At 38.2% G+C, this 18,013-nt stretch overlaps 1 protein-coding gene across 2 annotated transcripts in view; it reads left to right on the forward strand.

Moving 5' to 3' along the window:
• Rasal2 (RAS protein activator like 2) overlaps nucleotides 1-18,013 on the forward strand; it is a 300,128-nt gene that overhangs the window by 264,511 nt on the left and 17,604 nt on the right. The window contains exons 9-14 of one of the 2 annotated variants that reach the window (XM_059280774.1): nucleotides 500-644; nucleotides 8,946-9,090; nucleotides 9,743-9,979; nucleotides 12,803-13,004; nucleotides 15,319-15,518; nucleotides 16,425-17,286. In XM_059280774.1, coding sequence (XP_059136757.1) covers nucleotides 500-644; nucleotides 8,946-9,090; nucleotides 9,743-9,979; nucleotides 12,803-13,004; nucleotides 15,319-15,518; nucleotides 16,425-17,286 — 1,791 coding nt within the window. The remainder of the gene's footprint in view (nucleotides 1-499; nucleotides 645-8,945; nucleotides 9,091-9,742; nucleotides 9,980-12,802; nucleotides 13,005-15,318; nucleotides 15,519-16,424; nucleotides 17,287-18,013) is intronic. The other variant, XM_059280775.1, reaches the window with a different exon arrangement.

Here is an 18,013-nt window from a genome sequence, read left to right on the forward strand (position 1 = left end):
CCAAAAGGGCTTCATGGAGGAAGCAGTGTGTGAACTGAGATCTAAAGGTTCCCAAAAATTAGTTTTACAATAATGGGAGTGGAGGTTAGGGCACAGAACTGAGAACAGCATTTGCAGAAGATTGTCGTGGTGAGTGGAGAACACTAACTGTGGATGGGCTGTGTGGACTAAAGGATGTAAAAAAGAAAAGAGAGCATCATGTGGGAACTGGAGCAGAGAAAACAGTACTGAGTAAGGTCGGAAAAAGAGAGATTTGCAGATGCATTCAGAATTAATGATCTTTTTCAACAGTGCATTAGAAAATCTCTGAAGGAATTCAGAAATTAAATTTAGAGCTGGCAATATGTAAGATTTTTATCCTGATTGCCTTTTTCCTTTCCAAGGAACTTGGTGGCTTAGTTTAAAGCAACGTTCCAAGGATATCTGCTATTTTGGCAGTCTCTTCTAATGTATAGTTCTTACTCGGTTGCTTTCTTTCTGACGAACATTCTTCTGCCAGGATTTTCTGACTGACTTGGTGATGTCTGAGGTGGATCGTTGTGGAGAGCATGATGTCTTGATCTTCAGAGAAAACACCATTGCCACTAAATCCATTGAGGAATACCTCAAGTTGGTAGGACAACAGTACCTCCATGATGCACTGGGTATGGAAAAGGAAGATGTCTATCTTCTTTCTCTTTCAGTTTAACTTCTTTTACCTCCTAGGACAACGAAGTTAAATTCAAATTCTGCATGCATTTCATTCATCTGACCTGAGTGATTTAGATTTCAACTGTACTGTCTCTGTAGTACTTACCAGTAGAGTAACCACACTTGTGTATTATAATGTGTATGAAAATAGAAAACTCATCAGTGTATATAGCCACCCCAAATCTCTGCATTTCTGATCCCAGGGTGTATAATAATATTGATGGATTTCACCTCTAGAACTTAGGTGTCCTATTTTCCCTAAAGTATTGGGTATTTATACCATAATATGGCTGTATTACCTCAGTCTAAAAGGCTGTCCTACCATTTATTACCATGCATACAAAACTCTCATCAGAAATGAAGAAATACTTGATAGTTCCTACAGTTCTATACTTCCGTTTAAGGTCTCTAACTAGTAACTAATTTTTTTTTAAAGATTTATTTATTTATTACGTACACAGAAGAGGTTGCCAGATCTTATTACAGATGGTTGTAAGCCACCATGTGGGTGCTGGGAATTGAACTCAGGACCTCTTGAAGAGCAATCGGTGCTCTTAACCTCTGAGCCATCTCTCCAGCCCCTAGTAACTAATTTTTAACCCAATCATTAGTTGTTGATGACTAAGCCACTCAAAGATCCAAATTTGGTTATTCATTAAGCCTTTAGCTGCTAGAGTAAGGCAATGTGTTAGACGCACAGTATAATAAAGTGATAGGATAATTAAGTGCGTGTGAATTCCTTGAAGAAAATGGTGGTTTAGGGGTGGACTGTCTGTCTGTGCTAGCTAGCCTAAGCTGACCTTGTTTTCATAGCAGTCCTCCTGCCTCTGCCTCCCAGTGCTAGGATTATAGACATGAGTCACATGCCCAGCAATTTCCTGTCTCTTCATCCTCCTGGCACTTCACAGAGTGTAATACAGCACTGTACTGTACAAACACAATGCTAGTCACATATATGTGACGGTATATGTTTAATGAGTAACTTCAACTTTAAGTCGTCACAGTGTAAAAAGAATAAGAGAAACCACTGAAATTAATGGCAAACTTTATTTAACCCAGTGTATTCAAATATTAACAACTGATCACTATGGGAATAATTAATGAGGTATTCATTTTCCATACTCTGAAATTCAGTATATATTTTATATTTATCCCACATTTCAATTTGTTCTAGTTGTACTTCTAGTGCTTACCAGTCACGTGTAACCATCAAGTGTATGCAGTAATAAGGTATGCTGAATGACTATAGAGGTTTTTGTTCACAAGGAGTTTATAATGTGAGGAAATAAGATAGGGTTGTCTCTTTAACCAAAAGAGAAATCCTGTGTTTTTGCAGAGAATTTTTTTAATGATTCCAGCTCAACAGAATTTTTAAATTTCTTGTGTGAATATACTTCTATTGTGTGAGTACAGTAAAGGTTGAAGGGTTAAAACAAACATTGTAAGGGTAATTAGGGATCAGCATGAAAGAAAAAAGAATGAGACATGAATTAAAAGGCACAGAAGTGAAGGGAAAAAGTCAGGTGAGTATGCAATATACCTCTCAGTAGAAAAAGGACATGAAGGTAGACCATGGGTAAAAGCACTTGCCACCAACCCTGGTGACCCAAATTCAGTCCCAGAACCCATATGGTGGAAGCGGTGAACCGACTCCGACAAGTTGTTCTCTGACCTCCACACATGTACCATAGGCATGCTCATACACAAACACACACACACACACACACACACACACACACACACACACACACACACACAATATATGAAATAATAATAGTAAAAGGACATGAAAGAGTCAGGCGGTGGTGGTACACACCTTTAATCCCAGTACTCAGAGGCAGAGGCAGGTGAATCTCTGTGAGTCCGAGGCCAGCTTGGTCTACAGAGTGATTTCTAGGACAGCCAAAGAAACCCTGTTTCAAAAAGAAAAGAACAAAGAAAAACATCAAAGAGGCACGTTGAATAACAGCAAAGATTGGCAATAATTAGAACCAAAATTTGAGGTCCTGGCTGAGGATTTAGATTTTACACTAATCATTTAAAAGCTACCAAAATTTCTCAGTAGGATAATTTTAAGAGAATGATGAGAATGAATTTTTTAAGAAAAAATAATAAGAAGAAGCCATTTAGGAGCTGAAGAGATGGCTTATTGGTTAAGAACAACTGATGCTCTTGGAGAGGACCTGGGTTCAGTCCCCAGCACCTACAAACTTTCTGTAACTCTAGTTTCAGGAGATCTGATGCTCTCTCCTGGCTTCTTTGTGCACTGCATTGCTTGTGGTACACAGACATAAATACATAAAAATACATTCATACACATAAAAAAAATTTAATGAATAAATCTTGAAAACAAAAAAAAAGCCATTGTAGCAGGAGAGGAAGAAATAATACGACTTACTAGACAATCTTTGGGAGTAGACTAGTGAAAAAGAAGGATAAGAAAAACATTGAAGTTGAGCTGACTTGGCAACTTGTTCAGTTTGTAGGAAAGGAAGATTAAATATTGTAGAGAATTTGTAGACTTTCTTCTAAGTGACTGATTCTTTTTTTAGGATTTACTTTATTTATAATCATGTATGTCTGTCTGTGGGTATGTGCACATGAATGCAGGTACCCACGGAGCTTAAGTTAATAGGCAGTTATTGCCTGCCAGATGTGAATGCTGGGAACCAAACTCAGGTCTTCTGCAAGAGCAGTACAGGCTCTTAACTGTTGAGCCATCTCTCCAGCCCCTTGATAACATTCTTAGAAGAAACATAACAGAAATCATGGAAGTAGTAGGCTTGAAGGGGGGGAAGTTATATGTTACCTTATATATATTCACTTGAAGTTCTGATAGGAATTTAGGGGGAGTAGAGGTGGGAATGCAAATTAGAACATATGTCTAGACAGGTGTGAGAACTCTGGTACTAACTCATATAGAGGAGTTAAATGAAGCTAAGAAATTACCAAAACAAAAAGAGAATAGAGCCAAAAATACATTTCATGGTGCATCTTTGCTGAGAGTAAAAGGGAGATGAGGAATCAAGAAAAATGATCAGAGAAAATGCAAAAAAGAAACAAAACTAGGAAACGCAGCCTTGAATACCAAAAAAAAAAAAAAAAGTAAAAGAATCAGAGAAATTATCTTTTTCATAGTACCTCCTAGGTAGTCGGCTGCATCAGGATGAGCTTGAGTATGTCCTCTGAAAACATTGAGTGGATGATGAATGCAAGCTTTATACTTTCTATGAGAAGTGCATGGATACAGATGTTCCTGCTGATGTTCTGGGTGAAGAGTGGAAGGGTTATAAGGTCTGAATCAATGGAGGGAATAATGAACAAGGTTTTCCCATGAAGCAGAGTAACTTGACCCACATCTGGTGAGTAGGGATATTCTTGTGATAGACCAAGGATAACCAGAGAGAGGAAGAGCAAGTCTATTTTTGGATGCATTGTGATTGCCAAGCTGAGTGTTCTCAACTTGGTTATTGCTTTTTGTTTTTTTGTTTGTTTTTTTTAAAAAAAAAAAAAAAAAAAAGGAGAAAAGGATATTTCTGGACTGATAGACACTACTGTGCCTCAGCGATTGGAGCCCAAAAGAAAACTAGCAGAATTAGTTGAAACAAACCTTTCAGCTCCGTAAAGATGATGTCCACCTATATGTTGTCAAGAAAGCTCTTAAACGAAGAAAGCGATAAGCCCCCAAGATTCAGCCTCTTGTTATGCCACGAGTCCTGCAAGTGTTCTGAAGAAACAACACGCTAAGGAAAATGAGGAGGAGGCTGCAAATATACTAAACTTTTGGCCCAGATAATCAAAAAAGCCAAAGAAAAGCTACAGAAACAGATTGCCAAGAGATGTAGGCTATCCTTGCTGAGAGCATCTACTTCTGAATCCAGTCAAAACTAAAGAGTCTTTAAAAGTAACAAATTGGTCAGATGTTGCGGGGCGGGGAGGGTCAAAAGCCAAAGCTACAGCTTAGTGGTAGCATACAGTTTTAAGCATTCATGATGCCCAAGGCTACCGTTTTTTATTCTTAGATGGTTTGTTTATTTACACATGTGTGTATGTGTGTGTATGTGTGTGTGAGAGAGAGAGAGAGAGACAGACAGACAGACAGACACAGAGACAGAGAACAAATACAACTTGTAGTTGGTTCTCTCCTTCCACTATGTGGGGGCCAGGAATCCAATTCAAGTCATCAGGCATTGGAGAAAGCCCTTTTGCCCACTGAACCATCCTACTAACCCAATACTACCTTTGACCAAAAAAAAAAAAAAAAAATCAAATGGTAAGAAAAAATAGTTGTCGAATTATTTCACAGTTTAAATATTACTTGTGATGCTTCAGACTGGTGTATCAAGAGGAAAGGAGCTGGGCAGTGGTGGTGCACACCTTTAATCCCAGCACTCCAGAGGCAGAGGCAGGCATATCTCTGTGAGTTCGAGGACAACCTGGTCTACAGAGCAAATTCCAGGACAGCCAGGGCTACATGGAGATACCTTGTCTTGAGGGGGGAAAAAAAAATGTGAATTTTTTTTTTTTAAAGAGGAAAGGAATTATAAGAGGTTAAAAAGTAGTAACTGAATGGTTGAGAAATAGGGCTGTCTTTACATGAAGCAGACATGCTGTAGTCACAGTTAATTTTTACTCTGAACAAGAGTTGTTTTTTCACTTCTGTTTATCCTCAAATCTACTCAATTGCTTTAATGTAAAATCTAATAAGAATTATGAGAAAACAGTTGATTTTCATTGACATTAGGAGAGATACTATTAATCTCATTTACCTAGGCATTTGCTATAGTTATAAATTATGTCATAGTTTGCTTTAATGATTTATGTTGTCCTCTAAAAGGCAACAGTGAAGCATCTCTAACAGTGTTCTCCATTCTGTGAACATGAATGTGAGAAGATTCATATTCTAAAGATATATTTTCGTAATGGGATTTCTGAATTAAACCTCCAAAATGACAAATGGATACCACGTCCTTTGATACAGTAGTGAATAATTAAATATCTGATGAGCTCAGTAAGGCATGAAAATTAATTCATTGAGCATGGGAAACAATTCAGATAACCTCTCAAAGATCTCTGTTAACATTTCTGTAACCTAAGAGCATGGGTTAGGGTAAAGAAAATGGCTGCAGCTTCCAAGAGCATGAAAACAACTCATAAGATTCTCAGTACTGAGATTGGACTGTCTTCTTCCCATTGAAGTTTTGTTGTATGAAATACACTTTAAGCAAAAAGAAAAAAAGAAATGCTATTTATGTCGTTTGTTTGTAGAGCACTTTCTTGACATACATAAGGCCATGAGTTTAATACCCACCCATCCTCAAAGAAAGTTGCCAGTCATAATGTACAGTGTCAGCCAGCTTCTTAGCCTGTCTTGATCTTAATGAAAGCATTACTCTCTACTGAAGAAAATCTGCTTTATTTAAACTTAAGTCTTTCATCTGTTAGCTCCCTTTACCTGTCTGATTAAAGTCAATTTTTTGTTGTTGTCTTGTGACAAGGAAGAAATACCATCTGTGAAACATAAGTCACTCAGAAGGTATAATTTCCAGGCTGGTGTTGGAGGCAAATGCCTTTCAGCTGTGATATGTCAACATCTGTTAACTTAAACCTACACATGAAATGTTGATGATAGTAACGATTTAGTGATTAGCACAGACAACACATAGTAGAACTGAGCATGGTGGTACATGCTTGCATTCCATCAGTTCCAAGGTAAAGGCGGGACTATTTAATGAGTTTGCAGTCAGTCTGGTGTACATGAGACCTTTCCTAAAAAGGTGGGGGCTAGGGAGTTGGAGAGATGGGCTAGGTGGGTAAGAGCACTTAACTGCTCTTGCAGAGAACCCAGGTTGGGTTCCCAGCACCTACATAGTGACTCACAACCAGTTGCAATGAATTTGATGCCACTGACACCGGGTGCTTGGGTGGTACACATACAGACACATACACATAAAATAAATCTAAAATTTTTTTTAATTTAAAAACTGTTTTCAAAGAAGAGGGTGGAAGATGGCTAAGCGGTTAAGAGAGCTTGTTTGCTGCATAATCATGAAGACCTGAGTTTGGATAACAGTACCCACATAACAAGCTGAGTGTCTGCAAACACCTGCAACTCCAGCTCCAGGGATCTGACACTCTTCTGGTCTCCATGTGCAAAGGCATACTCATCTGCTCACCTGCGTGTTTATATTCATGCAGACACAAATAAAATAGTTTTTACAATTCAAAGAAGAAACCAGGATAAAACATTCTGAGTACACACTAACTATTTAAACTCGGTGATTGCCCCTTTTAGCCCTTTTTCTTTTCAAAGGCAAAGGAGCAAACAAATAATTTTTAAGTAAGTACCTTTTTTAGGTACGAACCTGTAAAAGCTTCATCCTCATTTTAGCATACTACACATTATCAGACATGGGTTATAATTCCAAAAATGAAAACAAATTTTAATAGAAAATTTTAACAAAAATTTATGTGGTATCTCATAGTGCTGGTACCACATACAATTTTTGTCTGGATCCTAAGTAATTTCTTGGGCCGTTTACTTGAAGAATGAAAGAAAAATAGTTAATGTTTATATTATTTTATTTTCTTAGAATAGCTGTGACCCAAATGAACACCCTTAACAGAATGTTACAGATGTACAGTTTGGCCAACTATTACTAAAATATTTGATGCTGATAGTTTTGAATTTTATAGTTATGTATCCTTTAAATGAAATAGATTATGTGGAAACATGGAGTGAATACTGTCTTGTGGGGATCCTTAACAGTTTTTAAACTTAACAGTTTGGTGATTTTTCTTGACTAAAAACTATTTTAAAGTAGCATATTTTGTACATAATAGTGCTTTCTATATGGAGCCCAACTAAGTGCCAAGAAGATATTACATTTGGTTTTGGTTTTGGTTTGGTTTTTTTTTGTTTTTGTTTTGGGTTTTTTTGTTTGTTTGTTTGCTTGCTTCTTAATACCACAGTTCTGCAAGACAGGTCTCATACTAATAAAGCAGCTAAAGCTCAGGTTAATTAAGTGATGTTTCAAGGCCCCTTAGTTAGGTGAGGGATCCAGGGCTTGATCATAGCCCTCTTTTAATACTGTAATGCATGTTCATTCCCCCACCCCCACCCCCCATGTGTGTATACCACTTTGCTTCCTGTTCCCCAAGAATGTTTCTTCTAAATATGTTTCCCATACTCTGTAATAGCTATTTTTAAAAGCTTTCCTTTACCTCGGTAGTAATCATTTTGACAGAAAATATGTTTCATTTTGCTCCTGGTATTTTTTTCTTGTAGAAATTACTGTTCTTCAAAGCCCTCTTATGACTAACCTGAACCTCAAGTCACATCCACAGATTGAGAAGGATCTTTTAAAAGGTCCACTCCTCTTTAATGAAGAGAGGCCTGTAAGAAAACAAGACTATGTACTTCCATCTCTTATAAAAATTTAGTAAGCTCTTATCCTGCTTTTTGAGAGTTATTTAAGGGGGTATGAATTTGAACGTGATTAAAACCTAGTTCCTAACTTCCAAAGGTTTATCTTACAAGTGAGAAGTGCATGTGAACAAATATGCACCAGAGTATAAACCATGGACTGTCAGAAGACATTGAAGTAGTGTGCCTTGCAGAGGTAAACAGATACAGTGATTCCAAAGAGTAGTAAGCAGATCTTTATAGATAGGCTATCTGGCCAATGTCTGTGGAAAAGCATGTAAAGTGTATATATATGAAGAAAAATGCTGCAGTTTTGTGTGGAAGGTTAAATTGCTGTCCCTAGTGCTAACGATAGACCTGAAGAGCCTTGTTTACATCTGTGTTTGACACCAACATTACTCCTAAAACCTTAGTTGGGTTACCTGTTCAATCAAGCTCGGGTTGTTGTTTGGTTTTTGTTTTGTTTTGTTTTTTGTTGTTGTTTTCCTGGAATAATGAGATTACTTACATTAGTGGGAGAACCCTTTAACAAGTTCATGATAATTAAATATATTTGGGGTTTCCAATAAAAGATACTATATTTTTAACTCAAATCATTGCTATTTTTATAAATATTGATGATGTTGGTGATTGGTTCTATTTTGCTTCCAGGATAAAGAGAATAAATATAGTGCATGGGAGGAGGTAACTATTGGGTTCTAAAGCAGTGCTTCATGGTTTCTCACTAGGTCTGAGGAAAGAAAAGTCTAAAGAATGCTCAATTGTTTCTTATTCTGTTTAGGAAAGCAGAGTTTCATTATAGCACTTGTCACCTTTTCTCTTTGATTAGGGGAGTTCATCAAAGCCTTGTATGAATCAGATGAGAACTGTGAAGTGGATCCCAGCAAGTGTTCTTCTAGTGAACTGATAGACCACCAGAGCAACCTGAAAATGTGCTGTGAGTTGGCTTTCTGCAAGATCATCAACTCATACTGGTGAGCTTGTGTCCTTGCCAAGGAACCTGCTTTTTCCCTATGAACATCACCACAAAGAAAAGACTTGAAGGAAATGACAAGATTCCCCTCCCTTAGTCCATTGTAAGCAGGACTTCTGAACTGCCTCTTTAAATAACCCTTTCCAGCTATTAGAGCTGTACTTTCTAATACCTACTAGTAGAGGTTGGATTTGTCGGATGGGCTTGTCTTGTTTTGTTTTTTACTTTTTAAAATATTTGCTAGAATGGAACAGATGTGTTCATAAATTTTGATCTTTTCTCTACCACAAACAAATGGTGAGTTTGGGAAGATTTTTTCATGAACAGCCTTTAGGGGTATTATGGTAAGCTGTGTTAAACCAGATAGTTTAGTGAGGAGCCTCGTGCTGTTTTCCCACCTAGCTAAACTAAATTTGTACTAATCCAAAACTTTGTAACTTTCAGTTTCTAATCTCCACCTAGCCTTCTGTGACTTTTCCACCTCCTGTCGGCCATGAATCAGGCTGACCCCCATCCCTGGATGTCTAATAGGGCCTCCTCCTCCTCTCTGGAACAGAAGCACACTGGCTCAGAGTAGGCCACTTCCTCAGGTTAGGACACTTTCTATTTAGAGATTATGGTGTTTCTTTTGTGTGTGTTTTTCCCTTCTGTAGTGTTTTCCCTCGCGAGTTGAAAGAAGTGTTTGCATCATGGAAGCAGCAGTGCCTGACCCGAGGCAAGCAAGACATCAGTGAGCGGCTCATTAGTGCCTCACTGTTTCTCCGCTTCCTCTGCCCAGCCATCATGTCTCCCAGCCTCTTCAGCCTGATGCAGGAGTATCCTGATGACCGCACATCTCGGACTCTAACTCTTATTGCCAAGGTCATTCAGAACCTGGCCAACTTTGCCAAGTAGGTGAAACTACCCTAACCCTTTTTAAAACACCTGACTTTTTAAAAATGCATGAGCTCTTGAATGAGGCTGGGAGCCGCATTCCTACTCCTATTAGATTTTATTGCATTGTCAAGAAAAATTTTAAAATGGAAACAAATATTAAATAAAATCTGGTACAAACATTTAATGAAATCTTTATAACAACTGAAAATAATGTTTATAAAAGATATTCAATAATATGAAAATGGTGATAGCTAAATTAAAATATTAATTAAAGATAGAATGACAAATGATACATATGCTATTATTTTAGTAATATGAAAAAACAATACAGGTATGAGAGTGTTGAGAAAAGGCTGGTAGTATGCTTACATCACATGACAAGGCCCTGGGTTCAATCCCAAGCATCCATCAAGCAAAGAAGTGTTGTGAAAATAGGCAAATACTGTGGTTACATCATCTATTGTAAATAGGATGGCCACTTTCTAACAGGTGGTATTAAGAAAAATGCAGAAGATGGAAGGGTACTATAGACAATCAGAAGAGACCAAATGCAGTACTTGAAATTTATTGGTATCTTAAGTTAGAAAAGCAATCTGTAAAAATTATTTGGGGGTCCACCAGGATGATTCATCAAGTAAGAACACTGTCTGTCAAGCCTGATGGCTTGAGTTTAGCACTCCAAACCCACATGGTGGAAGGAAAGAAGCAGCTCTCACAAGTTGGCCTTTGACCTCCACATGTGCACCATGGTGTGCAAGCACCACCACCACACACATGCAAAATAAACAAATATAAAGGTTGTTTTAGTTGTTTGGGGACTAGGAAGATAGCTCCGCAGTTAAGATCACTTACGACTATTGCAGAGGACCTGAGTTGGTTCTTAACACTCACAACTGCCTGTCAGTCTAGTTCCAAGGAAATCCAACACCTCTGGCTTCAAGGGGTACCCACACTCACATGCACATACATACATATATAATTCAAAATAATTTTTTATTATTTGGCAAAAACAGTAGAATTTAGTTAAGAACTATATGTGAGATGATTGATGAATAATGTTTTAAAATTTTTAATGTGAAAAAGCATTGCTTTCTATAAGAGATACTCATTATTCTGAAAAAAATGACACTGAAGTATCTGTAATTTAGTTTAAAATGGCTCTAGATAAAAAAGTATATGTATCTGTAGAGAATGAAAGCAAACCTGGCAAGCAAAAAAAAAAAAAGGTTACCAGTTGGTTGATAGATGAAAAGCATATGGGTGTTCATTATATATTCTTTCAACTTTTCTGTAAGCTTAAATTTATTTTCAAAAGGAAGTTAGGAAGCCAAGAACAATGGCTCACACCTTCAATCCCTGCACGCAGGAAGTAGAAGCAGGTGGATCTCTGTGAGTCCAAGGCCAGTCTAGTCTACATAGCAAGTTTAGGCCGGCCAGCCAGTGATACTGCCTCAAAAAAAAAGGAAAGGAAGGAAGGACAGATGGACCAGGAAAAAATTCACTTTACAAAATTGATCACAGGTATATTTAATATTGAGACAGACAAGCTTCTTCCAACAGTGTATGGAAGAAAAAGTGTCAGTGAAGCAGATTGTCTTCTCATATATTATTTTGTAAATTTTATTTATTTTCATATGTATGGGTGTTCCACTGGTGTGTGTGCCTGTGTACCACATGCATGTGTGGTGCCTGCAGAGGCCAGAAGAGGGCACCGAATTTTCTGGACTGGAGTTAAAGACAGCTGTGAACAACCGTGTAGGTGCTGGGAATAGAACCCAGGTCCTCAACTAGTGCTCTCAATCTCTTAATTGCTGAACCATCTCTCCAACCAAAATTAATAGAATTTTTTGAAGTTCACTGTTTGAATTTTATGGATCTTATACCTAAGCCAACACAGAAAGATTTGCCCATATTTGGGTTATTTCTGATAAAATTACGTGTAGGTTCTGTTGGGGTAGGTTTTATAGACTTAAAGTAGGATAGATAAAAAAACAGATGGACAGAAATTTCTTCTCCGATGAAATAAAGATCATGAACAGAGACTTAGAAAAAGCCCCCTCCCATACAGTCTCCCCTGTGCAAGGATTGCAGCTCATGGTTTTAGTTACCCGTGATCAACTGTGGTCCAAATATATTAAATGCAATCTTTAAACTATTGTGAGTAGGAGACATCTTGTGATGTGTAGCTCAGTCCCACCCAGGATATCAAACATCCATTTGTTCCTTGTATCCATGTAGTGCATGCCAGTGTATGTTAATAGGCTCTTGGTTTTCAGATTAATTACTGAAGAATCATAATACTTACATTCAAATAACCTTATATTACTTAGTAATAGTGCCCCCCCCCAAGCAGAAATTGTTATCCTGGCAATTTGAATGTCCTAAGAGACTGTAAAGTCCTTTTAAGTTTGTATGTTTTTGTTTTAAAGGGTGCATTAAAGGGCAAAATATAGATAGTTCCATGATATCTGCAGTTTCAGGCATCCATCGGAGGTCTTTCAGTATGAACCATGGGTAAGAAAGAGACTACTATGGAATATATTTGGAAACTGAAAAAATAATAGTAAAATTGATGGTTATCTTGATGGGCATTTAGTAGATAACTAATGGCTATATTATATGAGGATTTTGAAGACCAAAAGAGGAATTTTTGTCTCTACTTTTGAGTTTTTCAACATGAGTTAAAGTAATATTAAGAAAGAATATTTTAGCAGTTACAACTTAAAGAAACAAAATCCTTATCACAAAATAAAAAGAAATGATACTTCTTTGTAAGTCAAAATGTTAACATATCTTTTCTTGATCTGTGTTCTTTCTTATTTTCTCACCTAACTCAGGTTTGGTAACAAAGAGGAATACATGGCATTCATGAATGATTTTTTAGAACATGAATGGGGTGGAATGAAGCGGTTCCTTTTGGAGATCTCTAATCCAGACACCATCTCAAACACCCCAGGCTTTGATGGTTACATTGATCTGGGCAGAGAGCTGTCAGTTTTGCATTCCTTACTATGGGAAGTAGTTTCCCAACTTGATAAGGTAAAGTAGGAGGGAGGTGGTAGTGGGAAATGGGAAATACAAAACCTTAGTGTCCAGATTCTAGAGATCATCAGGATGATAACAAACTACATTTCTGCTGGTTAAAGCAACCTTTTGTTCTAGACACTTAAAAGTAAATGGTTATCATTAAGTAGGTGATGCACACCAGAATTCTTGGAGAGCCACAGAATCACTAATATATGTTTGAATAATTACCTGAGCTATTCAAATATTTCTGTAAACTTATAGAGAAAGGTATTTATGAGAACTTGCCTAGAAACTATTATCAAACATTAGTATATGCATCTTTAGCCATATATAAGAAACTTTATCTGGTAATTTCTAAAGACAAGATCTTTTTTAAAAAGCACAGGTTTATAAAATATTGTTTATCATATTTAAGTTAATTTCACCATGGGGAAGTTGTTTTTCCCACTGTGTAAGTCAGAGTTGGATATAATTTTTAGCACTAAGAGTCACATAGGATCCAAAATTACAGATATTTTCTTTATCTACCAATGTGAATTAAGAATACAAAAATAAGCCGGGCGGTGGTAGCGCACGCCTTTAATCCCAGCACTCGGGAGGCAGAGGCAGATGGATCTCTGTGAGTTCAAGGCCAGCCTGGACTACCAAGTGAGTTCCAGGAAAGGCGCAAAGCTACACAGAGAAACCCTGTCTTCAAAAACCAAAAAAAATAAAATAAAATAAAAATAATCATTTATTTTCTAACGACAAATGAAGTTTATGTCATTTTGATAACTAAGTGTAAAGCATACCAATCATTTTCTTCATTCTGGATTTTACAAAGAGGAATAGATTCTGTAGTAGAAAATGGTTCAGTAATCAGTGTTATTTTTCCATGATAAGGATTTACTTGTTTTCTTAAATCTTCCTCTTATCTATAAAATGCTATATCTGATAAAGAATGTATAGTAATAAACTCCTTAGTAAATTTTACTTTCTAGAAAAATATAAATGGCAGTATGTCCACTGGTACTTAAAATGTTTATAAAACTATAAACCATTCCTTATCCTCAAGAACTACTTCTTTACTTTAAGAAATGCTATGTGGATACTTAAGTTGAAGTTAGTGGAAAGTAAATTCTCATGTGAATTTTAACTTAACATTATTGAGCAAGTAAAGGCATTCTTCAGATGACATTTATACCTACTCAAGCAGAGTGGAGGGGTGTTAATTAGCTGGAACATGGAGCTAAGTGCTAGAGCACCTGCTTGGCAAGAACAAGGCCTTAGGCTTGATTGCCAGATACACAACACACACACACACACACACACACACACACACACACACACACACGCACACACACACAGAGAGAGACAGAGACAGAGACAGAGACAGAGACAGAGTCTACTGATCATTGAGAAGATAAAGAAGACCTAAAGGTAACCATGACTGTTATCTTAAACTGCACAGTAATTGAGGGATTCTATGAGAACCCATGAGGATAAGAATGCCATAAGGAAAAAAAATGATTTAGATAAAACAATTGCTTTAAAAGTTGTTTGTTAGATAGCTATATCAGTAAGATACACAGAGTTGTTTTATGAAATCGGTCTAGTTTATTCATGATCAAAGTCTTTTTTTAACAGATTTTCCTGTGTGAACACACTTCTTCATTTTTAGTCTTTGTTCATGGGAACCAGGAGTATATCTAGACATATCTGATAAGAGAGAAAGATCACCTGAATTTTTTGGTTTGGTTTGGTTTTTAACAAAAGATTCAGTTGACAGTGAGTCAAGGTTCCCAAGATTGACTGAGGTAGTAGATTGTACTGTAAACTAACTGCACATCCTGCAGTTCTCCGGGTCCCCGAGTGCAGCACCTTCCTGTATGTTGGCATGCATTGCTTTCCTCACATAATCCTTTCTTTGGAAGTTTCATCACATTAGCCAGTCATCTGGTCCTGAAGTTCCTTTTGGTTAGAAGGTGTTGGTTCTTCCCTTTCCCTCTCCATCTTGGTCTGGTAGTCACTCAAAGACTTAGTGTGCTTTGCATGCATATTTTAGTCGGAATGGCAATAGTTTGTTTGTTTTGAGCATGTCTTTTAATTTTTATTTGCATAATCCTAATTTCTATTTCCTTTCTTTCCTCAATGTCTACTGCACCTTGTTCCGCCTCCTCCATTCATCTCGACGCCATGGTTCTGCTGCTCCATAACAATGCATTATGAACTTGCCACTCCCATACGCAATACCTACCCTCCCTCCAACCTACATCCTTCCATCAATGGGCATCATTGTCCCCAAAACAATATGTTGTGGATGTCACAATGCTTATTGTCCAATTAGGGTGAAAATTCCTTCCTACAGGCAACTGTGGCAAAACTGGGGCCTCTCCCTCGTGTTCTTGCTGATATCACCAAGTCCCTGACTAACCCTACACCAATACAGCAGCAGCTGAGACGCTTTGCTGAGCACAGCTCCAGTCCGAATGTCAGTGGAAGCCTCTCCTCTGGGCTGCAGAAAATATTTGAAGACCCCACTGACAGGTATGAAAGAGAGGATTTGAGTGCTGCTCCCCAAACAGATAATGTTTAGATTTGCCAGAAACCTATTTATCTTATTTTTTTTAAGTTTGCAACTTCTAAGTTATAAGTAACTGAAAAGAATTGTCTTTGATAAATTCAGTTGCTCATCACAATGCACAACAGCCAGTATTACTTATTTTCCAGGATGATACTGTAGCATTTTATAGTATAAATATACACAAAGATCTGTCTGTCATGTTTCATGGAAGATGAAGGACTTTTATAAAATTGATGTTTTCATATGATCTAGAGCAGTGGTTCTAAACCTTCCTAATGCTGTGACCCTTTAATACAGTTCCTCATGTTATGGTGGCCCCCAACATAAAATAATTCCCTTGCTGCTTTATAACTACAGTTTTGATACTGTTGTGAATCGGAATATCTGATATGCAGGATATCTGATATGCAACCTCCAAAGTGTTCAAGACCCACAAGTTAAGAACCACTGCCCTAGACCCTCAGTTAAGACCATTTTAGAGTTGTCTATGTCTGCTGGATAGGTGGATAAAATGTTGAACCTTTAACTTTGTGCTCTGAATTGGAACAATTCATGCCTTTAACAGTGAACAGATTCTCTGAAGGTTTTGACAGAACTAAGTATGGATTGGGATATTTCAGAGAGTGTTGTAACTCATTAATAACTGGAGACAGTGGTGGGAGGTATGTTATTTTCTACCTTTGAGAGAAAACTAGTAATGCCAGATTTTATTCTAAGAATTATAGTGATGAAATCAGAGTTTCTAAAGAAATATAACGTCCATATTGGAGCTGTGAAACTTCGAAAGAGTTCATATGCCCAAACTGAGGAACTATTAGTTATGTTGACTTTGCTTCAAGAGTAATTAAGGGGCCATTCCTTTTCCACAGTGATTTGCATAAACTAAAATCTCCAAGCCAGGAGAACACAGACAGCTATTTCAGAGGGAAAACGTTATTGTTGGTTCAGCAAGCCTCCTCCCAGAGCATGACTTACTCTGAAAAGGATGAAAAGGAAAGCAGCCTTCCTAATGGTCGGAGCATCTCCCTCATGGACCTCCAGGACACTCATGCTGCTCAGGTGGAGCATGCATCTGTCATGCTTGATGTGCCTATGCGCCTTGCAGGAAGCCAGCTGTCTATAACCCAGGTGGCTAGCATCAAACAACTTCGGGAAACCCAGAGCACTCCCCAGAGTGCACCTCAAGTGAGAAGACCCCTGCACCCAGCCTTGAACCAGCCAGGAAGTCTCCAGCCCTTGTCATTCCAGAACCCTGTCTATCACCTCAACAACCCAGTCCCAGCAATGCCAAAGGCCTCTGTAGATTCTAGTTTGGAGAACCTAAGCACTGCCAGTTCTAGAAGCCAAAGCAATAGTGAAGACTTCAAACTCAGTGGACCCAGCAATAGCAGCATGGAAGATTTCACCAAAAGAAGCACGCACAGTGAAGACTTCTCCAGGCGGCACACTGTACCAGACAGACACATACCTCTTGCTCTGCCACGACAAAACAGTACTGGGCAGTCCCAAATCCGAAAAATGGACCAGGCTGGGTTAGGTGCCCGAGCCAAAGCACCCCCATCCCTGCCACACAGTGCTTCCTTACGTAGCACAGGGAGCGTGTCAGTGGCCTCTGCAGCCCTAGTGGCTGAACCTGTGCAGAATGGGAGCCGATCCAGACAGCAGTCCTCTTCCTCCAGAGAGAGCCCTGTTCCCAAAGTGAGAGCAATCCAGAGACAACAGACACAGCAGGTAGAGTATGCTAGAAGACTTTGGCTTCTACTTGGATGGACAACTGGGTTGTTTCTTTTCTTTTTTTTTTTTTTTTTTTTTTTTTTTTTTTTTTGGTTTTTCGAGACAGGGTTTCTCTGTGTAGCTTTGCGCCTTTCCTGGGACTCACTTGGAAGCCCAGGCTGGCCTCGAACTCACAGAGATCCGCCTGGCTCTGCCTCCCGAGTGCTGGGATTAAAGGCGTGCGCCACCACCGCCCGGCGGGTTGTTTCTTTATATAGAAAGTGTCCAGAAATCAAACTGATAAGAACGTTTCCACTTAAGAATGTTTCTGTAACCTTTAAAGAGAAGAAAGAAATGGACAGGTTTGGAAGGTTCTGACTAGGTGAGAGCAGAACAGAGCTTGACTCTTAGGAGACTAACAAACCCTCAGGAGGCTTTTCTTTTCCATGAGGAACAGCTGCTTCTTCAGGGTGTGCTTGGAGCAGAGCTGTGGCATTGGGTGAATAATTAATTACACAGTTATAAAGGAGATCTACAGGCAAAAATCAACTGTATTTAGGGAATCTGGAAATTAATCCTTCTTAATTTTTTCCTTAAGCTTCTAGAATAAAATTTTGCATTCTGAGCTTACAATATAATGTAACTGCTCTCCACTTCATCCCCCTGCTCCCTGTGGAAATGCCAAGTCCCATGTGCCATTTCCTGGAATTAGCTTGAAAAATAAACAACTGATCACCTAGAGAGG

This window comes from Peromyscus eremicus, chromosome 15, assembly GCF_949786415.1.
Source record: "Peromyscus eremicus chromosome 15, PerEre_H2_v1, whole genome shotgun sequence".
Taxonomy (NCBI): Eukaryota; Metazoa; Chordata; class Mammalia; order Rodentia; family Cricetidae; genus Peromyscus; species Peromyscus eremicus.